Genomic DNA, 27,519 nt, shown 5'->3' on the forward strand with positions numbered 1-27,519 from the left:
GTACAAAACGTGCCCTGCAGGAAAGTCCGTGTTCTTTTGCTTTTGAGTGGTCATGTAGTAGTGTTATGGACAAGTTACATGGTTTATTGATTTACATTGAAGTGAATTTACTCAGAAAGGTTTTCGCTTTTTTTAAGTTGTTATACTCAGAAATTGTTAAGACAAAGTATAAGACATCAAAGGAACAAACTAACATCGTGAATCACGTAAATTCAACTTATCTGGTGATTTTTTGTAAGGGCAAACAATTTATAGAAAAACGCAAAGATAAGTGTGTTAACCTTGCCATGCTGCCGATGTCCTTTGTTTTAATACAATTTTAATTAATTTGGTTGAGAATAAAAGTGTTTCTAAGCAAATCAAACTCTATGTCATGGTAATTTTTGTTTTGAACTTCTTATTAATAATAAGGGTAAGTGCTGAAAAATAAATTAATTAAATGCACTATAATAAATGTTACGCGGCAGCAAGAATTGCTGCCAAAAACCTGCCTGGATAAATGAAATCATGATAGGCCGCAAGAGGGGTAACCACGGATAATACACAATAAACATAAATGAAATGCCAAAGCCAGTCGATAATACCGATAATTTTATTTATGAGAATTTCTGGGGAACAAAACATTAATGCATCACAATGTAAGCTGTACTTGGCCCAATCTCATGGCCCTATACTCAAGTGTGATTGATGCTACGATCAATGCCACATTTCCGAACGGGTAAAACCATACACTCTGACAAGGGCCCAATTTCATAGAGCTGCTAAGCACAACAATTTGCTAAGCATGAAATTTCTTCCTTGATAAAAACAGGATTACCAACCAAATTTTTCGAGTGATTTTAAGGATAAGCAAACAACACAAATGCCAGTAACAAGCAAAATGCAACTAATAGAAATTTGGTTGGTAATGAAACTTTATGCTAAGCACATTTTTGTGCTTACAGGCTTTATGAAATTGGGCCCAGGTCGCCCAGATCATCTTCACATCACCTTATATACCATAACCAAAGTGCCTTCGCATTCAGCGCACATACCCTTTGGAACTCTCTTCCTACTTCAAAATTATTATCTGCAACATATATTGCTGGGCAATGATATTTTGAGAACAATCCAAAGAATGCAGACGATTTCAACGTACCTGTTGCATAATACGTAGAGAGGAACTGACCAATAAGACTCGCGCAACAGCTATGTGGCGCGTACTCCGGATCAGTGCACCTAAAGAAAAGACAAGTATAACATCACAAATGAATGGTCGCAAAACAAAATGGCAGCTTCACAAGAACCAATTCCTCCATGCATGAAAAGCGAATGTACATCCATATTCATTGAGTTTTACACAATGATGTAGGCCTAGTGTACGGTGTTGATAGTGTAACATTGTCGAACTATCTAGGGGGTATATAATCGTGTCTCAACATGGTCTGCAATTATACTGAAAGAAGGAGATATGACTGGGTTTTCAGTATATAACAAGACACTCACTCTTTATTCGAGAGCCCGTCAACCTTGCTGCGTCAGCCCATCATCCATGGTCAGCCCAAGCCACGGTTGGTTGGCCTCCCCCGTTGCATACAGTGACACCGACGTCCTCCCAGGGCTAGGTCAGCCCCCATCAATTGCTCTATCCAGATTTCCTCGGGCTCCCTCCAGATGGGACCGGTTACAAACCGCGCGCATCCGGGTTATTATACTTCCGCGCATTACGGTACTATAGCTGGTCGGATATCAAAAGCATTCCGAAGAGCTGGTATATGCGAGGAACAAAAGGGAGGTATTTGGAAAATTGCTATCGGAAAACGGGATGCAAAAGTGCACACATGCCCCCTCTGGATCATTCTAGTTTGCGACTTCGCTTCAGTTTTAGGAACACAGTTGAATTTGAAATATATCAGCTTATTTTGTAGAGCTGCAAGATCATTTGAAACACATGAAACGAAACAGCCGCAGATTGTCTGGGAAGAAACTTTTTATTTACCTTCTGGTTTTATAAGGACACACAAATTTCAAACACATTTTTTAAACCCCACATTTTCCCCCAAAAAATACAATTTTGCAAACAATTTTGTAGGATAATTTCGAACACTGCTCAAAATTAGTTATGTTAACATTGTTGAATATGACCTAAATAATTATTCAGATTAACAACAATAACATATATAATATCACCCACGCTTTTAAAGCTTGCAATACATAATAAAATAATGAATAACTATCATAATAAAGCAAACTTCTGTTGTATAGCTATACTCTACTCAATGATGATATAACAACTGTATTAGAATTAATAAAACAAAAGACGTTTTGAAGGCTTTTTCTAAGAGATCATTTTAGAAAGAGCTCTCTGGCAAAAATAAGGCTGCGAGGAAAAACAATCAGAAAGAGTAAGACAGTATAAGAAACAGTATTACATGCAGAGAAATGCGAAACAAACTGAGTTAGAGATATCATAAGGACAATAAAACAAGCTAAATGAAGATGGGCTGGACACACTGCCCCAAGAAATGACAACAATTGCCAGCAGTCTTTTCACACTCACAAACAAGTACCACAAGAGGCCATGACATGAGGCTCTTCAAGAAAAGGCTAAACAAGGGGCTCAATCTCAGAAAATACTTGTTCACACAGCGAGTTGTTGATATTACTGGAATAGACTCCCAGCCAAAGTGGTCAACGCCAAGACAACCAATCAGTTCAAAAACAGCTTCGACATACTGAATGAAAATGGACATGGGATGTTAAAAGGCATAAGCCTACAATACTAAAAATCCCATCAAACCTTGAGTGTAAGTGTAAGTGTAAGATGGACAACAAGAATAATGAAATGGCAACCAAGGACGGGAAAAAGGAAAAGAGGTAGACGGTGAAGAACATGGAGAGATGAGGCAGGAACAACATGGACCAGAACTGCAAGAAATAAAAATGAATGGCGTCTACATGAGGGCTACATCCTATACTGGATGAACACAGCCTAAATGGTGATGATGATAATGATGATGATGAAGACAATATAAAAACCTACGAAATGTGAAGTTAAAAGAAGGAAGGTTTTGGGCAATTTGGCCTATATTGTATTTCAGTCATGCCTTCAAGGCAGTGGATTGGTAATTACTCCAAATAATTATTAGCACAAAACCTTACTTGGTAACGGGTAATGGAGAGCTGATGATAGTATAACACATTGTGAGAAACGGCTCCCTCTGAAGTGACGTAGTTTCCAAGAAAGAAGTAATTTTCCACGAAATTGATTTCGAGACCTCTCAGAATTAGGTTCTGAGGTCTCGAAATCAAGCATCTGAAAACACACAACTTCATGTGACAATAGTGTTTTTTCTTTCATTACCTCGAAACTTCGACGACCAATTGAGCTCAAATTTTCACAGTTTTGTTATTTTATGCATATGTTGAGATACACCAAGTGAGCAGACTGGTCTTTGACAATTACAAATAGTGTCCAGTGTCTTCAAAATTTCACTGCCTTTCAGAAATAAACACATTCTAACGACCCAAAGTTTGATTCACACCGAGCTCAAAATTAGAAAAGGAAAACAGTTCTTTTCAGAACTGAGATGTCTCCCGAATTCCGAAAATCTTCTTTTCGGTAGTAAAATATAAACCAAGACAGTTTTCTAAAGAACAAAATCTACATGGCAAGTAGACACACGGACATACACAGATACAAAATTGCAAAATACTGGCAACTACCTGTGTGAGTTAACTTCATTACACTATAACTTTAAGTACTGTAGCTAGTTATGCTGTATTTTATGTTCAATTTTAATTTTAAAACAGAACAGATATCTGCGCTTTAAATTAAAATAGAATATTAAAACATCCAATATAATTATACTCATTAAAATGTTGATTATGACCGCTTAAAGCCATTGGACCCTTTCGGTAAACAGTATTGTCCAAGGCCCACACTTCGTATATCACAACTTCTATATCAAACAACACACCTGTGAAAATTTGGGCTTAATCGGTCATCGGAGTCGGGAGAAAATAACGGGAAAACCCACCCTTGTATCCACGCGTTTCGCCGTGTCATGACATGTGTTTAAAATAAACCCGTAATTCTCGTTAACGATAATTGATATTGTTTTACTGTTTTCTCAAAAAGTAAAGCATTTCATGGACTAATATTTCAAGAGAAGTATTTCATCACTACCTTCTGTAAACCCTGTAAGTTATTTGTAAATCTGTGAACTTTTTTTTGTCTTTACCGAAAGGGTCCAATGGCTTTAAGCTAACATAGTGCATTAAAATTAGAATGTATCTTGAAATGAAATGAAATACCAACTTAAGGTTTAAGCTTCTCCGACGAAAAATGTATTAAAGTGACTGTAACTGTCGTAGGGTTTAAGAATGGGACCCTTCATTAATGTGTCAAATTAACATCCAACGGCTGTTTAGAAATATCCGTAGTGGTTGTTTGGTGCAGAGCGGTTGCGTTCCTGTGAAGGAAAAAACAAGAAAGTGCAGACATGTTAAATGTGGCCTTAAATAATCATATTAACGACATTTGTAAAGCGCCTGATGAAAAAGCCTCTTAGCGCATAAAGAGATCAATGAATACAATAAATGAAAGATACAGTTACAACTAAGCAGATAGCAAATAAGCAGCTTTAAACAAAATTGTATACTAGACTTACAACAGTGCATGCAAAGAACTAGCCTGGCGAAAATGCACAGGAAAAATATTCCGGGGTAAGAAAATGAGTTGTGGCCATAAAAAATGTAAGTACCTAATTTTTTATTGATTATTGATTCTGTATTATTTTCACTGATTGGATATTGATTATAGGTCGATTATTACCAATCCTCTCTCCTCCCAGTACGGTTCCCGCTCTCCACTAGGATTGAACATTGAGCGACTGCGGCGTTGGTCGATCAACTCCTGGCGGTGGTCCTGCAAAAAAAGAATTTACAGCCAATGAGTTAAAGGGACACTTTGCCTTGGATCGGTCTGTGAAAGGCGTTTGAAGCCGTTTGTTATAAAATGCATATAGTTATGAAGATGTTTTTAAAGTAGAAATTAACCACACATGAATATGCTTCGAAATTGCATGATTTTCTTTAAACGTCGTGAACTAACACAGCGATCCAAATTGTGGAGTCAATTTTTTGACTCCACAAAATGACCGACCGTGTCAGTTCGCAAAGTAGAAGGTAAACCACGCAATGTCGAGGCATATTTGTGTTGATCGTTATATTCTAAGTGACGGAGCAATAAATACAAACACTTACATCATGTTGAAGACGTCTCATCTCACTTTGACGATCCTTTAATCAAAACAAAACAAAAAGTAACAAATAAAATCTTCATTATGGAATAAATAAATAACTGTACAAACCCCATCACAAAATTCGGAACAGCCTTATATACTTTAATCAATTCAAACATCCGTTCATTCAAATCAAGTATAATGGGGTTTCCATCAGTAACCCGTTCTCAGTCAAAGCCTCCAACAGACTGGGGCTCTCGCTCCACTCTTGTATATGGATTATTCCTAGCTTCTTATTTATTATTGCTTTAAACATGTATTAATATTGTTTACTTGTATGCGATGTTGTTACCTTTCTATGTTCAGATCAAGTCTCATATTGAATTATTTTCCAAAGAGAGTATGGAATAAACCTCTTGTTGGGTTGTACGCAACCGAAACAAGTGCAGGCTACACTTAAACAACAGAACTATTAAGTAATGCATAGCATTATTCATTAACACAGCGGTTGTTAATTGATAAAATAAATAATATACTGCTCAATTAGTGATTTTCAAAACTGTTATTCAAAAAGCAATGTACACGAAAAGAAACCATGTACCATTTTGATAGTAGGCTATTGTTCAGTTGTTAAAAAATGTATGGGTTTAGGCATTGCACGCTGATAATCAATGTTTGGTTTGCGGTAACACCATGTGTGTATCTACTTGCCAAGTAGAGTTTGTTCTTTAGAGAACTGTCTTGCTATATATTCTACGACAGTGGAGTAGATTATTCTGATTTCCTGGAGACTACTCAGTTCTAAAAAGAACTACCCTGCTTTTAAACTACTACCTGGGCGGAAGGTAGAAAATAGGCTAGTACTGTACCAGTTTAGCTTAATAGGATCGCTATTAACTGCAATACCGCGAAGTCAGTTCTTGAATTGGTCTCGACGTTTCGACTAGCTCGCTCAAGTCATCATCAGGAGACTGAAATAATGAATACCGTTAAGTTAATGTTAAACAAATGTTAGTTAAAGAATGTTAACAAACGATTACCATTGGTGGTGCGGGTTGCTCTGGACGAGGTAGTGGGAGCTGATCAAACGATGGACGGCCAGACTCCTTTCTCGAGGCACGGTTACTGGGAGGTAACTCGGTTATGCGAGGACCACCCTGATACCAAATAAGAACCGGAAACTTAGTGATAAAAATGTTAACATTGTTAACTGTATAAAAAAATATTTATTTACAACTTGTTTTTATTCAACATAAACATCAGGATACGTTATTGCTTACTCAACATGGAAAGACAAACTCTATAAGAAAACTTTTTTCTATTTGCGTCAGTTTGTTTTACTTTTTATTCCAGTATCAAAAAATATATTTGAAGAACGAAAAAAAATTAAGGTACAATTTAATTTTAATACATGACAAGTAAAACAAAATTGGTATAATATGAAGCCCAATTGGTGCCGCTGTGAAATAAAAGTCATTCAGTGAAACTATGTGTACTATGTCAAGCGGCACCAATGGGGCTTCATAGTATATCACAAATAAGTATCAGAAACATTGAAAATTATGTATGATATTTCAAGAAAAGATAATAAAACCTCTTGAATGTAAAGATGATGATGATAATGATGATGATGATGATGATGAAAGAATATGGTACACAAATACAGTCAGACAACCAATGATATGAAAGCTTAAAGGAACACGTTGCCTTGGATCGGACGAGTTGGTCTATAAAAGGCGTTTGTAACTGTTTGTTATAAAATGCATATGGTTGGATAGATGTTTTAAAAGTATAATACAATGATCCACACCAACGTGCCTCGAACTTCGTGGTTTTCATCCTTTGCGAATTAACACGGTCGGATAAATGGCCGACCGGGTTAATCGACGAGGGAAAAGGAAAACCTTGCAATTTCGAGGCATGCTTGTGTAGATTATTGTATTCTACTTTTACAACATCTTTCTACCTATATGCATTTTGTAACAAAAATGGTTAAATACGCTTTTCAAAGACCAACTCGACCGATCCAAGGCAACGTGTTCCTTTAAATACAGAAAAGAATGACATAATAATAATATTAACATCTAAACGACGAATTTTACTTCATCAAACCAGAAAAGAATTTTAAATACACCATATAAGTCAAAATGACAGGAGTAAAGGAACGTTATAGAATTGGTAAGACACAACTCGTATAACATCAGAAATTTACACGGTCTAATGATGATGATGTAGAAAACATTCCTTGACATATTTTTGTCTGAAATGTCATATTTGATGAGAAAAAAAATAAAACTTATTTCCCGTTTTGAGTTCATCGCTCATGAAAAATGTGTAATCTTTTTTGCACTTATTTCTCGTGAACCAGATGGTCAAATATGCCTTGATGGCCAAAAGGTTTGTCAGTTTATGAATATGGCGGATTACATAAAGTGCTTACGCTGTCAGCAACTGTTTTGTTAGTGAAAAAAACTAAAATGAAATTCTGTAATGTTTCTTTAAACAAACTCCAGCTACGTTATACAAATGAACATAATAATATTATGAGAAAACCTACACTAGTTAACCTCAAGTGATAAATGACCCTACCTCACTCTTACACCTTAGGCTAATGCCCTTTTGAGATACTTTGGACTAATAAATAAAGGCAGTATTTAGTTGAAAACTAAAAGTCTTGCATACATAAAAGGCTATCATGATAACCCAAAGCACTAACTCTTGGACTGAGTTTAGTAGTTTATTGATGAGTTGTAGTCCAACAAAACCAAACACAGCACACAGCTACATTTTGATTGGTAAGATTTGGCTAGGGTGAAGTAACAATTATCCATAAATACATCAGACAGTTTCGCTATTCCTATTGGTGGAGAGCGCGTCACGTGGGTGTGTATAAACCTTTGTTTATGACCAGTAAAAAGTTTTGAAACAGCTTGCACCTGTGCTTATAAGACAGTTTCTTCGTTCCTATTGGTCGAGAGCAACGGCCGGGACAGTTGTGCCACATCACGCGACAGATTGAACAATTAAATATTTTGCATTTATTTTACTTTTTGACCAAAAAGTGTTGATGTTTTTTGACTGAAAAGGTATTTATGAGTAAGAATCAAAGTGTGTTGAATCGGTTTCGTCGAGGTAAATTATCAAGAACCAGGCCCCGGCGGGTTTAAACCATTAGTTGAAAACCTCTTCACCACACATTGATTCCCTTAATTCAAATGTACTTTAAACCATGCGTTTAGGAAAGGTTTAATGGCACATTGCAAAAGACCAGTATTCGCAGTGTATGTATGCCAAACAGATATCATGAAAAATACTCTGAAAACTTAAGCTCCACATTTCAAATGTTTTCAAACTTCGAGTCTTATTCTAGCGAAATCAAAACTCTTTTTTCTTTTTTTCTTTTTACTCTTTTCGCAAAAAAGGGATATTTCAAGGGGAGTTTTTCACTACGACCATGTTTATACCGTAAGTTATTTACAGATCTGGAACGGTTTATTTTGTTAACTTCACCAGGGCTGTGGACTCGCTTTCAAAGGGACCCCCTTATAATAATGTTACCAATAACTAAGAAAGACATAAGCCAATTACATACGTTTTCTATATAAATATATGCTATTTAGGGTACATTGACGATAATGTGTTTATGTTACTGTTACAAGCTTATTTGTCATATTATTAAAGGCACTGGACACTATTGGTAATTACTCAACATAATTGTTAGCATAAAAACTAACTTGGTAACTAGTAATGGGGAGAGGTTGATAGTATAAAACATTGTGAGAAACGGCTCCCTCTGAAGTAACGTAGTTTTCGAGAAAGAAGTAAATTTTCCACGAATTTAATTTCGAGACCTCAGAATTAGATTTTGAGGTCCCGAAATCAAGCATCTGAAAGCACACATTTTTGAGTGACAAGGGTGTTTTTTCTTTCATTATTATCTTGCAACTTCGCCGACCAATTGAGTTGAAATTTTCACAGGTTTGTTATTATGTGCCTGTTGAGATACACCAAGTGAGAAGACTGGTCTTCGACAATTACCGTGAGTGTCCAGTTTCTTTAAGACGTCTATTGACTAAAAACATCTAGACCTAAGTTTTATCTTTCTGGTGATTTACATTGCCTCCTTGCTGCTGGATTTACTTTTAAAGTGAATTTTCTGTTATTTTGTGCCGGATGCATAACATCTAAAGATCCCTTACGTTGGCCGCAAACTTCGATGACAAGTTTGGTTCGGGGAAGTTTTGTGTTTTCAGACTAAAATTTAACAATTGTATATTATCCTAACCAATGCTGTACAATAGCTTTAAAGGCACTGGACACGTTTGAAAATTGTAAAATACCAGTCTTCTCACTTGGTGTATCCCAACATATACATAAAATAACAAACCTGTGAAAATTTGAGCTCAATTGGTCGTCGAAGATGCGAGATAATAATGAAAGAAAAAACACCCTTGTTGCACAATTTTGTTTGCTTTCAGATACATAATAAAAAGCTTCAGTTGAAGTCTTTGTGTGAGAAATAACCTCTTTCTCAAAAACTATGTAACTTCAGATGGGGCCGTTTTTCACAATGTTTTAGACTATCAACAGCTCTACATGGCTCGTTACCAAGTAAGTTTTCATGCTAACCTTATTTGAGCAATTACCAAATAGTGTCCAGTACCTTTAAAAAACCTTCTCCGCTTTTCAGTATAAACCTACATTTTGGAGATCCTCCTGTCTCCGACTGCGTTCCCGTTCGACGTCGCGCCTCTCTGGGCGTTCCTGTCGACGCTTGTTTCGATCGTCAGGGATATAGGTGGCGATGGGTCCTGTGCCGCGCCTTGTGTGCAACTCTTGGGGGAAGTCTACGTCCGGGACTTCTCGCTCGTTGTGAAATGGATCTATCAATACAAAAACAAAATTCATTTCACATTTTATTTTCATTCTGTCAATAAACACAGCATTACAGAATGCATATGAGTAGTTTAGGGCTTATACAGTCATAGAAAAGAGACTACATGGAGGCCGAATTGATAAGCCGAGGCTTGTAAGAATCAAACGAAATAGCGAAAAATGTTGAATCATTTTGAATTTTTGTCAAACCCTTTTTTTGTTAAAAACACTTTTATTATTTGTGTTGGAAGGCCAAGGACTCTCAGAAAAGCGAACTTTTAAGCGAACTTTTTAGCTGGGTCCCTTCTTAACTTGTACAGTTATTAAAATAACTGTACAAGTTAAGAAGGGACCCAGCTATAAAAGGCAGGTGAATTTTACTTGGGGCTCACCTTCGGCTCGTACATCCTATCCGCGAACCTACACTTTCTCGTTATTCTCCTTAATATTGTTATAGGACTACTTTTCGTATGATGGCGTAGTAATATTATGAATACTAATTAAGCACGGGGTATAGTACTTAGGCCAGGGTGCGGCCTATGATCGCCAGTAGCCGTTAGCCTGGTCTGGGAGGTTGGAGTCTCCGTCCTTAATTTACCTAAGTTACGTAAGTTAAGTTATTAAATAAAGCTATTGTGTTCTCAAATAAGAAGTCTCACAAGCCTGTTTTATTTGGAGTTTGTGTATTGGTAACCCGGTAGGCTGACAAAGCCATAATAATATAAAAGAAAAATTCTATAGAGCATTGACGAAACTAAAACAAAAACGTCAGTTTTACCTCTTCGGCTGCTGGGTTTCATGAAGGCACAGCAGCACAGGATCATGATGAGAACAAGGATGACAAAAACAGCAGCACCGATTGCGATTAGAATAATGGCTAACGTAGACAGCTCTGAAAGAATGAAACACATGGAATAAGAGAACAAAGTATTAACGCCGTAACAGTTATTATTTGTATATTCTTAAAGGCAGTGGACACTATTGGTAATTACTCAAAATAATTATTAGCATAAAACCTTACTTGGTAACAAGTAATGGGGAGAGGTTGATGGTATAAAACATTGTGAGAAGCGGCTAGATACCTCAGATTTAGAATTTGAGGTCTCGAAATGAAGCATATGAAAGCACAATCTGAAACGCCTGTGGAAAGTGATATACAAATGTTATTTATAATAATTATTTATTATGTTTTTCATAACCAACTAAATTCCCACAATGTAGCTCTTCTACGCCCATGCAAACAAAACATAATCAGATCAAATAGGAGACTTTGAACGCTAGGCGGAGCAGACTTACCAGGTAAATGTCCATTGTAGTTCTGAGAATGCGCACATTACCGAGAACAATGGGATTTACCTAGTGAGTCTGCTGCCACCAAGAGTCCCGAAATTCCCCTATTATACCAAAGTTTTCGCAAAGGTAAACTCACTCGCTGAGTCTTTAATTGTGACTGTCGTTGACGCGTTGCTGCCGATGATGCAGGTAACTGACTGGTAAAGCTCAACCTTTCAAATAAATTCAATTTTAAACATTTATTTCAAGTCAATTCAATTAAATTCAATGTACATTTATTTTTCATGTCGTCAATAACAATGTTAAGCATACAGTAGGAAACAGATATCGATGAGCATAATAATGAAGAATGGATGCCAGATAGTCAACATGCAGGGAAAAGGTTTAAGCATAATGCTTTTGTATATTTCCCTGAGACAGACAAGGACTTTGACGACAAGGACAGAAAAACAAGAACAGCCAAAAACAGAACAAACAAACAAACAAACAAACAATGACACGGACCAGACTTATCAATAAAAAATATTTAGTGTGTATACTATAACAAATATACTACAGTTTTCTACAAATACATATTCAAGAGATTCTGTTTCAGTTTCTTTGAGAATGAGCTATTTTCGTGCTTAAGCAGATCTTTTGCTTAAGCAGCTTTATGAAATTGGCCCCTGGCTGGTAGAGCAGTAAGCACTACCTCCCAAACTTTAGGAAAGCAGTCATGGTTCAAGAAATAGGATTGTGATACCCGTTTCAGACGCTAGAGTCGCGCCGAACCAAATAGATCATAAGCAACTCTCTATGTCGACCCAAATAATTGTTGGTTTCAGACAGGCAAACTCAATGCAACATTTACATTGGCTCGGCTCATGACAAGATCTATAATACGACTTCAAAGCGCGTGGAGTCGCCCCTAACTGTTTCAGACGTCGAACTTTTCATGTACTTAAATTCAGAATTTGAAACGGGTGTTAATTACCTGGAACGTTTCGTCTTCTTCACCGTTGATCTGATCAACGGTGATTGGCAACTTGAGGTCGTAGCCAAAAACCGTGTTGCTAAACATCAGCAATGTGTCCGAACCCCCGTAGTCCGTATCTTGTGTGGCGCTTACTGCAATGGTTCTTGCCCCTGTGTTAAAGGCAGTAGACACTAGTTGGTAATTTCTCAAAATAATTGTTAGCATACAAACTTACTTGGTAACAAGCAATGGAGAGCTGTTGATAGTATAACACATTGTGAGAAACGGCTAGATTTTTAGGTCCCCCCCCCCGAATAAAATAAAATACAGTACAACACATAAATAAGAGATGTTAAATTTGCAGCGGGGATAAAGAATATTAATTTGATTTCTTTTATACCCAAACACCGATGTGTGTTAGCACTGTATACTCTGTTCTGTGAAAGAAATATTACAGGATCCCACCCGAGTAACATGCCTGTGATATTTTTTTCACAGGACTCGGGAAAGTAATGATTATACAATGCTAACACACATCGGTGTGTGGGTATAAAAAATAAAATAAAAATACATGAATACTTACGAATACTGCTATCTGCCGTCAGGTCACCCGTCCGTCTTATCTGAATGACAACTTCAGCGTCTGCTTCGTTGACGGCATAAGCAGTTTGCAGTATCGAAAATACACCTGTAAGGAAAGTAAAAAAAAAAAAAAAAAATTAAAAAACTGAAGACAACAACGAACCTCTATAAAAGCCGATTTTCTACCTTCCATCCAACCAATACACTAGTACATTTCGAAATTAACATATCCTCAATTCAATTCAAGAATACATTTATTTCCATACTCTCATAAAAGAGTAACGACAGTTACATGTATTACGGAGTAAAGCAAAACATTTCATTAAGGACCAGACAACATTACATAAATAAATAGAGTACGGGGCCGTTTTGGTAAGCATGAGCTTGTAAAAAACAGCCAGACAGACAAGAAAACAAGACAACCAGACAGACAGACAAACAGACCATAAACAAAACTGGACCAACATTTTAAATCGTGATTATCATCTATACTCTTGTTTTACGGACATTGATTGTGTAAATTGTACACACCATCAATAAATCTTCGTTCTAATAAGAAGGGAATGTGTTTGATATTCCAGCGAGTTTATACCAAGCTTGTGGTGAATGCAGCTTCGCTCACACTGCCTCAACCTTATGGAACAATCTCCCGGAACATTTGAAATACATTGACTCTATTGTCAAGTTTAAGATTGCCTTAAAGACGCATTTATTTAAAGTGGACACTATTGGTAATTGTCAAAGACTAGCCTTCACAGTTGGTGTATCTCAACATATACATAATTAACAAACCTGCGAGATAATAATGAAAGAAAAAACACCCTTGTCACACGAAGTTGTGTGCGTTTAGATGGTTGATTTCGAGACCTCAAGTTCTAAATCTGAATCTCGAAATCAAATTCGTGGAAAATTACTTCTTTCTCGAAAACTATGGCACTTCAGAGGGAGCCGTTTCTCACAATGTTTTATACCATCAACCTCTCCCCATTACTCGTTACCAAATGAGGTTTTATGCCAATAAATATTTTGAGTAATTACCAATAGTGTCCACTGCCTTTAATATTTAATTCATGCAGTTTTGTTTGATACCTAATAGTAAATCTTGTATTTGTGTATGTGTCTCTCTAAAACGCAATTAGGAACATGTTTAATCACTATGTGTTAATTATGCTCTATTATTTTTCGTTTCAGATACATTTATTTCATGTCAACATCAATCACGTAAAAAGTGTGATAACATTGCTCAGAAAAACATATGATAACTAATTGGTCTCGAAGTTTCGAACAGTAAACTCTGTTTGTCTTCATTTCTCCTGAAGACGAGCAGAGAATACTGTTCGAAACAACACCGGCTCTTTTCAGAGCCAACACTCCCTCAAAATAAATTTTATACACGGTTGTACCCGCAAAAATTACTATTGAGTATCGATAGTTAAAGGATTTTAGGCATTGCATGGTGATGTATCAATGTATATTTTGGTCTGACGATGACTAGAGCAAGCTATAGTCGAAACGTAGAGACAAATTTAAGAACTGACTCTGCGGTAGTACAGTTAGTCACGTTCTGTAGTAGCCCCATTCTGTTTGCTATACCATCCACCCGGGTAATAGTTAAAAAGCAGTAAAGTTCTTTTCAGAACTGAGAAGTCTCCCGAACCCCCGAACATCTACTCCGTAGTAGAATAAAGCAAGACAGTTCCCTAAGAACAAACTCTACCTGGCAAGAAGATACAGACATGGTGTTACCGCAGACCAAACATATTGATAGTTTATACTTATAATAAATAGGGAAGATGGCCTTAGCTTTCGATCCAAACCGGGCCTTCTTCAGAGGCATAAAACAAGTACAAACAAATACATATCCATTTATATAAAAAAAAAAAGAGGGGAAAGGGATTAAGGGAAGGATCCAGAAAGAAGCGGGAAAATAACAGCCAATCAAAGTTTCTATTTCAGAAACAATGGTGGCTATGATAGTTTATACTTCTTACAAAAATTATTATTATTATTATGATTAATTTCAAGCAACAATTCCTTACATTCATTGTCATCAATGTTGACAGCGAACCTGCTATCCGCAGTCAGCGCTAAACCATCAGACGGATTGCGGATTCCAACATAGAAAACTTCCTGATTCTCCACAACGTTGTCATCATTTACGGTGACAATAACTGTGGCACTTGACACGTCCATAGGGAACATTACAATTTGATCAATGCGAGCATAGTCCCCGTCGGCGAGAGTAGCTGTTCCGTCTTCAGTGTACACCTCTGCAACAAATAGTACGATTTATATTCTAGTCATTTATTCATTTATTTGTCAATGGGAGACTTTGGGACGCTAGGTGGCAACAGACTTACCAGGTAAACTTCTATTGTTTACGTAGTTCCGAGCATGCGCACATGACCGAGAACAATGGATTATACCTGGTAAGGAGACTTCTTTTGCCACCAAGCGTCCCCAAAAGTCTCCCATTTTGGTAAGACCTTGTTGAACCTGAAAATTACAGGCACTGGTTCCAACCAAACAAAAATAACAACTTGCATAATGTCAACATAATGTGCCCCCCCCCCCCCCCCCAAATGTAGGACTGGTCGTTACAAAAAAAAAGTTGCTACCCATCCCTTGTCCAAGCACTCAACAATAGTTCTTGATTTTTGTTCACTCAGTTGGTATGCCTTTTGTCCACATCCCTTCACCTTGTTCCTTGAAGGTGACTTGCCGTGCAATTATTTGCTATATTTTAGTGACTGGCACTAGCCAGTTTACCTTTTTAATGTATAAAAACAATTGTATTTCTAAATGGTTTTTCTGTAGTTTCTAACACATTTTTTATAAATCTCTGTATTTTAACATCAATTCAGCATATGGCTGCGATGTTTGAGTGTTTTTTAATAAACCAATTATAATAGTTAAAATAAAAATTCTTAGTAGTTAATTTGAATCCCTCATTTAGCGAAATTAACTGACTTCTTGTTCCACTTCCAGTGGCGATCGTGCTTTTTCTGTATCTGCACCCACTCTCTGGAACTCTCTTCCATTACATATCCGAGCTACAAAGTCTATGACATTTTCGAAACATTGCTAAAGCTCATTCATTCAACAGTTAGCGCAAAGGTCTATGCATCTCGTTCACAGTTAGCGCTAGTGCAATTGGTCTTTGCGCAAAGGTCTATGCATCTCGTTCACAGTTAGCGCTAGCGCAGTTGGTATTTGCGCAAAGGTCCATATGGTATAATTGCATTTTATACAAATCCACAATCAGTCTTACCAATAGTGCTCGCTGCCTCTAAGTTGAATCTTCTTGTGATGGTTATTTCAAACTGCACACCGCCAGTTGCTTCTTTCACAGTGATGGTACTACCAGTTATCTGGTATTGAACTGAAGACATAATGATAATTATCACGACAAGTATATTGTTTGAAGCTTTGCATGATGTGGAGAAATATGAAGAAACTATAAGTGAAGAGTAAACTTGGGGGGACTTGTATATCTAAATCTCTTTTGTGCGAGTGTTGGCCCTGAGAGCAGTTAACTCTGCTTGTCTTCAGGACAGAGTTTACTGTTCGAAAAGTCGAGACCAAACCGGCTCTTTTCAGACCCAAAACTCACACAAAGGAGATTTACACATGTTACAGCCGCAAAATCTACTACTTTTTTTATATTTTCTTCCAAATTATCACTGTACAATATAAGTGTTTGATAACTTGTCTGATGAGAATGTCAGTGTCCGAGTTAGTTGCCATGTGGTTATTCTTGTTCATAACAACGACGTTCATAATCATAGACGTTAAAGGAACACGTTGCCTTGGATCGGTCGAGTTGGTCTTTGAAAAGCGTTTGTAATAAAATGCATATGGGTAGAAAGATGTTGTAAAAGTAGAATACAATGATCCACACAAACATGCCTCGACATTGCACGGTTTTCCTTTAACCTCGTCGACTAACACGGTCGGCCATTTGTGGGAGTCAGACTTTTGACTCCCATGAATGGCCGTGTTAGTTCGCACAGTAAAAGGAAAACCACGCGATTTCCCAACCATAAGCATTTTATTAAAACAACGGTTACAAACGCTTTTTATAGACCAACTCGTCCGATCCAAGGCAACGTGCTCCTTTAAACCAATGTTTGTATGATTAGAGAGATTGGCTGTTGCCAGCTTGGCTGTTGCCAGCTTGGTGTTTAGTATCCCCCTGAGGGAGTTTGCTGAGTTCCCTCATCTGAACAAACAAACTCACTCTCTATATTCTTTATGTCATTAATAGTCTTTATCCCCGATGCAAATTTAACATCTCTTATATCGTTGCGGTACCCGCTGCCGAACTGCATCTATAGCTACCGGGTAACCTCGGTAGTCTAGTTCGTAAAACTCGGTATGCAAGGGTCGTGGGTTCGAATCCAACCCGAGTAACATGCCTGTGATATTTTTTTTCACGGGACTCGGGTAAGTGCTAAGTATATACAGTGCTAACAGAGTATGGGTAAAAAAATTATGTTCTTTATCCCCGATGCAAATTTAACATCTCTTACACTCACCATCATCATCTTGAATAAAGACTGTCGTTCCGACAGGCCCGCCCACTTCACCCCCGACAACCCTCTCTATAAATAGATAGACAGACTCTTTATTCTCCGGTATCTGGTCCGATGCAATCCTGAGTTGCAGACCCACTTTGACCTCCCCGCGTGCGAACCGCACTGGGGTGCTGATGATGGGGGTAAAGTCTGCCGTTGGGGTGCCGGTACAGACGGCAGTGCTACAATCCGATGTGGACACATCTGTGTAAGGTTGAGCAATTAAAGATAGTGGACACTATTGGTAATTATTCAAAATAATTATTAGAAGCATAAAACCTTACTTGGTAACGAGTAATTGGGAGAGGTTGATAGTATTAAACATTGTGAGAAACGGCTCCCTCTGCAGTGCATTAGTGTTCGAGAAAGAAGTAATTTTCCACGAATTTGATTTCGAGACCTCATATTTAGAACTTGAGGTCTCGAAATCAACCATCTAAACGCACACAACTTCGTGTGACAAGGGTGTTTTTCTGTCATTATTATCTCGCAAGTTCGATGACCGATTGAGCTCAAATTTTCACAGGTTTGTTATTGTATGCATATGTTGAGATGTACCAAGTGAGCAGACTGGTCTTTGACAATTACCAATAGTGTCCAGTGCATTTAAGGGATTCCCATGGTTTGTGTTTGTGTACTTACACACAATGGCTTCAGATTGCGGGTTACCAGTTCTGAGCAGGTAAACATCGAATGCTCCAGCAGACTCGGAGACTTCGATTTCTGTAGCGGTATTTTCAAACCCGAATCGAGCTGAAAATACATTCAACAAGTACAATAAATCAGTTCTGTTTGAATCACATTTATTTCCATACTGTCATAGAACACAACTTTACAAAATGCAAAAACAATGTCATAGCGAACAGAGTGGTGTAAGGTTTAGTCTAAATCGGACCAATCAAAACAGAGATATAAAAAGCTTACGTCACTGCACGTTTATCCAATAAAATCGTTGCATCCATTAAAATCCCCGGGTTCTGAAAGGCAAGTATATGTCTCTATCCTTGCGAATAAAGTACAGGGTACCAGACTAAATTGGACCAATCAAAACACAGATGTAGTACGTCACTGCACGTTAACCAAAGAAAACGATGTATCAAATAAAATCGTCGGGTTCTAAAAAGCAGGTACCTGTCTTTATCCTTGCGGATAAAGACAGGGTACCAGTCTAAACCGAGCACCCAACGGGATCTTACCATCATCGTCTTGTATGGTAATGGTTGCACTATACATGGTCGGGTTTACCGTTCCAGAAGATGGGTTGGAAATTTCAAATTGGAATTGCTCATTCGGCGGGGCGGCCTCGTACAAGAAGTCATTCATAATGTCGACTCGGATGGCGATGATCTGAGCATTTGGGAGGAAGTCACGCCTCTGATTCCTTATTGGGACGAAGTCGGAGTCGGCTAAGGCTGTCCCTGGGATGGTGTTCACCTCTGTTGTTATACAGATAGAGATATCAATGATTGTTTTTGTCAGTATCAATTCAATTTTCAAGATGATGAGACGTTTATTTTCGTACTCACAATAAGAAAAGACAGAATCATTAGAGGACTTTTGTTAATACATGCAAACAAACAAGTCAATGGCCTGACGTTTCGTATTTCTCGAAGGCTTTTTAAGGAACGGTTGCCTTGGATCGGTCGAGTTGGTCTTTGAAAAGCGTTTGTAACCGTTGTCATAAAATGCATACACGATTAGAAAGATATTTTAAAAGTAGAATATAATCATCTGCACAAGTATTACTCGAAATTGCGTTGTTTTCCTTTTACCTCGTCGACAAACACTGTCGGCCATTAATATGGTAGTAAAATTGTTGACTCCATAAAAAAAAAATGGCCGACCGTGTTAGTTAGTTAGCTCGCAAAGTAAAAGGAAAACTACCTATTTAAACAGATACAAAACGCTTTTCAAAAACTCGACCGATCCAAGACAACGTGTTGCTTAAAGACAGTGGGCACTATTGGTAATTGTCAAAGACCAGTCTTCTCACTTGGTGTACCTCAACATATGTTCGAGACCTCAAGTTCTAAACTTGAGGTCAAATTCTCGGAAATTTACTTCTTTCTCGAAAACTATGGCACTTCAGAGGGAGCCGTTTCTCACAACGTTTTATACTATCAACCTCTCCCAATTACTCGTTACCAAGTAAGGTTTTATGCTTCTAATAATTATTTTGAGTAATTACCAATAGTGTCCACTGTCTTAAATTGCTCAACCTTACACAGATGTGTCCACATCGGATTGTAGCACTGCCGTCTGTAGCGGCACCCCAATTATTTTGAGTAATTACCAATAGTGTCCACTGTCTTTAAATGACAACACAAGAAACATGTACATGTAACTACAAGTATTAAAGTGTAACATAAGCACCGAGGTGGGATTACACATGTACATGAACAGAGAGCGAGAGAGAAGCAGACACACACACAGAAAAAGGCAGGAGGAAGGGGCTGGTTTGACCACACATTCCAAGAAGATAAACATAGGGATGGATTTCACAAAGAGTTAGGAGTCCTAGGAGATATAAAAAACGTATGGCTAGTCCTAAGTTAGGACGAGTAAACTCGTCCTAACTAGAGATAAGACTAGTCCTAACTCTTTGTGAAATCGACCCCAGAGGACTTAAGGGTGTGAAGAGGAAAAACAAGTTATTAATTGGTGAATGAGGCGGACTAAAAGGGGAATATCTGTGGGGACAAGGAGAATGCAGAGACAATACTGTATATTTGATGTAATTGGATCTTCTCCATTTTTTGAGGTTTTGAGGAATGATAAATAAATAAATTATTGCCTATTTAATTATGTTTAAATAACCATTGAGGGGACTTGGAATTATTGATTTAGTGGAAGTAGAGTATTTTGAAAAGTTGAATTGTGTTCTGGTGCGAGTCATCCACACGCTGATTCGCACCAGGACACAATTCAGCTTTCAATATTTCCACTAAATCTGCAGAGCTTCTTCTTATAGACTTGGTTCCAAGTCTGTGATTGTGGCTTTGAATCTACCAATAGCCAATACATAGACCTCATCGCAAATACCAATGCGCACGCGCAGACTGTTGAATGAGGTGCATTGTGGGATATATATGGATCAAATTTGGATACCAGCAAGACCACAATGCACCTAATTCCAAGTTTTGCACGCGCGCCCCGGTATTTGCGAAAAGGTCCATAGACCTTATCGCAAATACCAATGCGCAAGCGCAGACTGTTGAATGAGGTGCATTGTGGGATAGATATGCATCAAATTTTGCTACCAGCTAGACCACAATGCACCTAATTCCAAGCTTTACGCGCGCGCCCCGGTATTTGCGAAAAGGTCTATGACAACCTGAAATAGCGCCCTCTTGTGAGTTAACATCCGTCATTAGATGCGGACTTAGGACGTTTGTTGATATAGCTGAACTGAGGGGGAGATTTCGCGTGGCTGATGCTGATAAATAACCACCCTTTAACCCTAACCACCCTCTTAGCGCCCTCTTTTGAAACAACTGAGGGGAGATTTCGCGTGGCTAATGCTGATAAATAACCACCCTCTAACCCTAAGATTTTATTGTGTTCTCTAATAAGAAGTCTCACAAGCCTGTTTTATTTGAAGTTTGTGTACTAGTATCCCGGTAGGCTGACAAAGCCATAATACCACCCTCTTAGCGACCTCTTTTGAAACATCCTCTTTCCGCCAAAGTTAACCCATAAGGGGGACAGGATCCCCGGCGGACAGATGTCACTGCCACACCGGTAGATGGGGGTACAAAAATGTAGCAAAAAGTAGAACATATTATTTTCATGAAAATATTATATGAATGAAAATATCACTTACCGATACTAGCTGGCTGTGTCAAATCTCCCCCGGTGCGAACTATTTCAAGGATGACATGGGCACCATCTTCTTCCTGTATCGTGTAAGACGTTGTCTTCAGCGCAAATGCTTCAAACAGTAAAAGAAATATCAACTTTTAATAAAAAAATGCATCCCTACTCATTGTGAATAGGATAGAGTTCGCCTATAGAAGTTTCAGCTTCAAAAGTCGTCAAGTTGTTGGGGGCGGGGGGGGCGGGGGCGGCGGGGTTGAAAATCACAGAGTGATGTTTTCAGGGGAGACGCGTAAACACTACCCAGTACTGGCAAAAGGTTGTACACATTATATTATATTTATTGACCAAACCAACAGTGGACGTGCTGGCAATTACAGGAAAGGATAAAAAACAATTAGAAATATTCATATAGCCTAAATAAATAAAAATAATCTGATATGTAAAAAGTTAACAATTAAAATAGAATCATCTTAGGAAAGAAAATTAAAGCAAACATTGAAGATTAAATAAAATAAAATAGGGAACAGAAACAGACCACCATGAACGACTGTGAAAATATATTTAAAATATATTTTAAAAGCAATTATAAAATAGAATAAACAATAAAAGACAAGGGAAATAAATTTAAAATCAAATAAAAATATAAACAAATGATGCACATGCTAAAATAATGTTCGGTCTCCTGAGACGAAAATGTTTTACTTATTTCTCCAAAACTGCAACACCTAATATTTTAAGGGAAGCTTTCTATTTCTAACATTATGTAAATCTGTGAACATTTTGTTTTGTGTCGTACAAAAAGTACCCAAACCCCTAAAAGGAACTGCTATAAAACAAGTTAAAGGAACACTCGCATTGGGTCGATCGAGTTGGTCTTTGAAAAACGTTTGAAGCCGTTTGTTATGAAATGCACGTGGGGTCCTATATAGCTAATTCAAAAGTAAAGCATAATGATCCACACAAGTATCACTTGAAATTGCACGGTTTTCCTTTTGCGTCACGAAGAAACACAGTCGGCCATTTTGTGCAGTCAAAATGTTGACTCCATTAAATAGGCGACCGTGTTAGTTCCGCAACGTAAAAGGAAAACCGTCCAATTCGACTGATACTTGTGTGGATCAATATATTCAACTTTTTAAATATCTGTCTAACCATATGCATTTCATAACAAACGGTTTCAAACGCTTTTCAAAGACCAACTCGTCCGATCCAAGGCAAAGTGTTCCTTTAATGGTCTCACATTTCAACCCTTAAGCATAGTCTTTTCCATCCAACGGGTGGATTCAGAGAGAGTGTTTATATGGGGTCAAAACTTCAGCGACAGTAGTGGACACTATTGGTAAATGTCATACACCAGTCTTCTCACTTGGTGTATCTCAACATATGCATGAAATAACAAACCTGTGAAAATTTGAGCTCAATCGGTCGTAGAAGTTGCGAGGAGATAATAATGAAAGAAAAAACACCCTTGTCACACGAAGTTGTGTGCGTTTAAATGGTTGATTTCGAGACCTCAAGTTCTAAACTTGAGGTCTCGAAATCAAATTCGTGGAAAATTACTTCTTTCTCGAAAACTACGTCACTTCAGAGGGAGCTGTTTCTCATAATGTTTTATACAATCAACCTCTCCCCATTACTCGTAATCAAGAAAGGTTTTATGATGATAATTATTTTGAGTAATTACCAATAGTGTCCACTGCCTTTAACCATTTTTGCACTCATATCATTATATGTTATTTTGGTTAATAAAGTAGTTTGCAACAGCTACCATTCTATTTTATGAAACTAAACTGTAAGCCATCATGTTTAGCCAGGTGGGTGTTTGTGTGTCTTTTAGACACCCTGTATTCCCGTTGTTTAATTTTGACACCCTGTTTTATCTGCAAAATTTATATGCAAAATGTTATGTATAAGTGAAAAATGTGGACACCCATTTCTTAGATTTCCAGCAATTGTGCAAACCCTTTTACAAAATCCATCATCTGAAAGCTTGCTGTACACAAAATTGTATACAGGTGGCTTTTTAAAGACACTGGGCACTGTTGGTAATTGTCAAAGACGTCTTCTCGCTTGATATCACAACAGACGCATAAAATAACAAACCTGCGAAAACTGGTCGTCGAAGTTGCGAGATAATAATGAAAGAAAAACCACCCTTGTCACACGAAGTTGTGCGCTAACTTTCAGATGCTTGATTTCGAGACCTCAAAATCTTATTCTGGGGTCTTGAAATCAAATTCGTTGAAAATTACTTCTTTCTCAGAAACTACGTTACTGAGGAAGCCGTTTCTCACAATGTTTTATACTACCAACAGCTCCCCATTACTTGTTACCAAGTAAGGTTTTATGCTAATATTTATTTTGAGCAATTACCAATAGTGTCCAATGCCTTTAATGTAAAAAAGTGAAAAACAATCGTTTTGTCCGCCATCACTCTTGCAAAGAGCCATATGGCGGACAACTCTTTTTTTAGAGTGAAGCCTCTTCCAATTCCAATCAAAAAGAGTGATACAGATTGACTTTTACTCTCAAAAGAGCGAAACTGCTACCACTCGGACAAGAGAGTGAAATTTTCACTCTTTTACAAACGAGCTTAAAACTAAAAAATGAGAAGGATTGTATCCTTTTGTGCGTGCCATCCATCCCTGACTGTTAATATTCGTCATCATTGCGGTACAAAGGTTTCACCTTTAGTACTCTTTCGAAGTTCACGTGCAACACGCCCCTGAGTTCTGCAAACTCTCGTGTCATTTATAACCAAATTAGTCTTCATTCAGTTGTGGAGGTGAACTGGAAAGCCAGGCCATTCAGCAACACCAACCGCCATCATAAACAGTATTTTCGTTTAAGATAAACTCACCGTAAGCCGTTTTGAGATATGGTGAACACAAGCCATTAACACTATGGTTTGGGTTAATTTGTCTGATATGTTCATAATGTGGATAGTATAAAACATTGTGAGAAATGCACCCCCTTTGAAGTAATGTAGTTTTTAAGAAAGAGGTAACTACTCACTCAAATATTAAGACTTCAGGCCTGAAGCTTTTTATTATTAGGCATCTGAAAGCACACTGCAACAATTGGGTGTATTTTCTTTCATTATTTTCTTGCAAATTCGATGACCAATTGAGTTAAACATTTCACAGGTTTGTTATTTTATGCATGTGTTGGAATGGATACACCAAGTGGAAATACTGGTCTTTGACATTTACCAAAGGTGTCCAGTGCCTTTAGAAGGAGGATTGTCTGTTGTAGTTGAGTGAAAGTTGTCTTGGCATGTCACCATGTGCATGTCTAGAATAAGGATATAACGGAAGTGTAACTGGCAAAAGGTTTCGTCAGCCCTTCATGTCCAGTATTGTGTTTCAAGAATTTTGTGTTTCAAGAAATTAAAAACCGAATGTGAAAGTTTGAGCTTTCTCGACACCATGCGATAGTTACATATCCTGTACGTACAAAGGTGTGACATAATTCCATGGAAAACACCAGTTGTTTCTAGCTACCGGGCAATCTGATGGTCTAGTTGGTAAGGCACTGCTCTAGAATTGCAAGGGTCGTGGGTTCGAATTTCGTGGAAAAAACAGTTGTTTCTAGCTACCGGGCAATCTGATGGTCTAGTTGGTAAGACACTTCTCTAGAATTGCAAAGGTCGTGGGTTCGAATTTCATGGAAAAAACAGTTGTTTCTAGCTACCGGGCAATCTGATGGTCTAGTTGGTAAGACACTGCTCTAGAATTGCAAAGGTCGTGGGTTCGAATTTCATGGAAAAAACAGTTGTTTCTAGCTACCGGGCAATCTGATGGTCTAGTTAGTATGACACTGCTCTAGAATTGCAAGGGTCGTGGGTTCGAATCCCACCCGAGTAATATATGCATGTGATTTTTTGTTCACAGAACTCGGGTAAGTACTGAGTATACAGTGCTAACACACATCGGTGTATGGGTAAAAACCAAAATTATTATTCTTTATCCCCGATGCAAATGTAACATCTTTAAATTGTCTGATTTAGGCCTACACGCAAACCAAACAGAACAATCCTGTTTTAGTGTCCGCTATACTTCAAAAAGACCAAAAAGGCGTGCAAAAGTAAACGATCTGATGGTGAAACTAAGTAATTTGGAATTTAAGTCAAGTCTGTTATTTAAAAACAATAAAATGGAGGCCTACGTCCAACTTCGTTTAGTTTGAAATTTTACAGTTTTTGACAATTCAAATCATATTCGTCCGGCAATTTAGTTTTTTTTCTTTCTACTGACAGTGTTTGAATAATTTTAATTTTTTTAAAGTTTACCGTCAGTAGGCCTACAATTTTTTTAATTTTCTTTTATTGCATCGAGTCAAGACCGGCCTTTTACATAAAAAATAATCTGTACTTTTAAAGGTTTGCAATGTCGATAATCCAAATTTAGCTGCCCTGGCAATACACAAATTTTCTACTGATAATGTTTAAACAGTTTTCTTTTGGATTGTTTTTAAATTTGCCGTCACTACAAAATTTCTTGTTTTTTACGGGGACCTTAAAGACACTGGACACTATTGGTAATTGTCAAAGACCAGTCTTCTCACTTGGTGTATCTCAACATATGCATAAAATAACAAACCTGTGAAAATTTGAGCTCGATTGGTGATCGTCGGAGTTGCGAGACAAATATGAAAGATAAAAACACCCGTGTCACACGACGTTGTGTGCTTTCAGATGCTTGATTTCGAGACCTCAAATTCTAAACTTGAGGTCTCGAAATCAAATTCGTGGAAAATTACTTCTTTCTCGAAGACTACGTCACTTCAGAGGGAGCCGTTTCTCACAATGTGTTATACTATCAACCTCTCCCAATTACTGGTTACTAAATGAGGTTTTATGCTGATAGTCATTTTGAGTAATTTACAATAGTGTACATTGCCTTTATAATAGCATGGATCAAGACCAGATTTTTGTATAAAGAAAAACAATGTTGTTGGAGAACGCTGTACAAACTAAGGTTTAATAGTGTTGGTGCCTTCGATTACAGTTTAAGCACTTAACTGTGTATGGCCCTTGTATACCGGGAGCATGGGATTAAAACAAAATCAAAAGCATTGTAATTACAGGGACCAATTCATTTTTAGATTTAAAAATAAATCTTTTAACTTTCAATTTCAAGGGCTTGGGATTCAACTTTAAAAACATAAAATGTATTGGTTCCTAATTACAATCCTTTAAGATTAATTGTTAAATCTCTCCCATTTAGAGTTACCTGTTGTATGTAACGGAGTAGTCCAACCTGGGCTACTGATGTTCACATTGTTTCCACACACTTTAACCATGGAGGAATGCTTTAACCGAGAACTACAACAACTAAAAGTTGTTATGCTAACAATTATTTCGAGTAGTTAGCAATAGTGTCGATCCAGTGCCTTTAAATTTGGTCTTTCACTTATCACATTGTTGGGGGGGGGGGGTCGAAATGAAAATGTGGTTAATCGCTGCATATAATATTCGAGCAGACTACTGCATTAACACATTCTTCATTTCGAGCAGACAAAGCAGGCGAAATCGTCTGTTCGCAACACCACAGAATAATGAATGCAAATGTTGTTAATATTAATGTACACAGTGTATTTAAAGAAGTACACACATGACATTATTGTGACGTAAAGGGAAATTGGAATTCTAACAGTTTGTATACTAATAAATATTATATGGGATTTAAGGCATCGCATGGTGAGGTATCACTATATTATTTGGTTTGCGGTAACACCATGTGTGTATTTGCCAGGTAGAGTTTGCTCTTAGAGAACTGAATATTGTGAGAGTGAGTAAATACCAATAGTGCCTATGACTTTAAGAAGACAGAACGTTGCTCAAACTAAGGTAGTAGCAGTGTTGGGATGGCCTACGATAGTTTTAATGCACTCGTGTGCATATACAGTGTTTCTTTAAATACTCACTTTGACCGAGAACAGGTGAGTAGGACACCAAAAGAGCAAAGACGACAACACCAGACAGGAAGATCGTTGTTCTTTCCATTGTGACTGTCTAGTCCGAGCTACAGCTGGCTGTCTGTTGTCAATCTTGAAGATTCCCTAACAATGTTCTCTTTTTCAGACGACTATTGACTCTAATGGAACACAAGATTCGTCGTTTGAGTGATTGTAATGGAAAGTGTCCGAAAGGAGTTGCCCTCATTTTCTCATACAGTATCTGTACATAACT

General features: G+C 37.6%; 1 protein-coding gene across 1 annotated transcript; it reads right to left on the bottom strand.

Moving 5' to 3' along the window:
* Positions 1-1,966: 1,966 nt before the first annotated feature.
* Positions 1,967-27,519, bottom strand: LOC139945175 (extracellular matrix protein 3-like). Its single transcript, XM_071942462.1, has 16 exons — positions 27,255-27,519; positions 21,331-21,438; positions 18,704-18,943; positions 18,150-18,260; positions 17,469-17,711; positions 16,202-16,312; positions 14,970-15,200; positions 12,932-13,036; positions 12,367-12,518; positions 11,530-11,605; positions 10,879-10,992; positions 9,927-10,108; positions 6,266-6,382; positions 5,248-5,283; positions 4,817-4,909; positions 1,967-4,454 (listed from the first exon to the last, which is right to left on the bottom strand). Exons 1-16 carry the CDS (start codon positions 27,331-27,333, stop codon positions 4,410-4,412), a joined length of 2,043 nt encoding a protein of 680 aa, XP_071798563.1. The 5' UTR covers positions 27,334-27,519; the 3' UTR covers positions 1,967-4,409.

Source organism: Asterias amurensis, chromosome 12 (assembly GCF_032118995.1).
Source record: "Asterias amurensis chromosome 12, ASM3211899v1".
In the NCBI taxonomy this organism is placed as follows: domain Eukaryota; kingdom Metazoa; phylum Echinodermata; class Asteroidea; order Forcipulatida; family Asteriidae; genus Asterias; species Asterias amurensis.